Genomic DNA, 431 nt, shown 5'->3' on the forward strand with positions numbered 1-431 from the left:
AGAAGACGGGCTGATCGACTCGCGGGAATTCGAGACCGTCCTCAGGCTGGTCGCCACCATGAACCGCCACCCCTCCTTCGTCTGAGTCTTCTGCAGCGCCTCCGCCAGCCCTCAGGGAATCCCATCGACCTCAGGGCCGATCCATGCCGACCGATGGCCTCGCTGGGGAACAAAAGCAAACAAACGACGAGTTCGCTCGCTGAAGAACAAGAAGAACGTAACCGATTAGTGGACAGCCGTTCTCCGGCCCCCAGTGAACCTCCTGTGGGACTGATGACTTCAAGCAGAGCAGAATGATTCACTTTTCCCGCAACGCAACCTTTTTTCCACAGCGTGAATTGTATTTTCTCCCCTTTTTTTCTTTAGCTTTATGTTCATATGAAGTGAGTGAAATTTAGGAAGAGGTTGTGATGTGAAGTTAAAGAAAGTTC

At 51.7% G+C, this 431-nt stretch overlaps 1 protein-coding gene across 1 annotated transcript in view; it reads left to right on the top strand.

Moving 5' to 3' along the window:
- LOC119582137 overlaps positions 1-396 on the top strand; it is a 2,315-nt gene extending 1,919 nt beyond the window's left edge. Inside the window, exon 3 of the mRNA XM_037930375.1 lies at positions 3-396. Coding sequence (XP_037786303.1) covers positions 3-85 — 83 coding nt within the window. The 3' untranslated portion in view covers positions 86-396. The remainder of the gene's footprint in view (positions 1-2) is intronic.
- Positions 397-431: the final 35 nt, after the last annotated feature.

This window comes from Penaeus monodon, chromosome 15, assembly GCF_015228065.2.
Source record: "Penaeus monodon isolate SGIC_2016 chromosome 15, NSTDA_Pmon_1, whole genome shotgun sequence".
In the NCBI taxonomy this organism is placed as follows: domain Eukaryota; kingdom Metazoa; phylum Arthropoda; class Malacostraca; order Decapoda; family Penaeidae; genus Penaeus; species Penaeus monodon.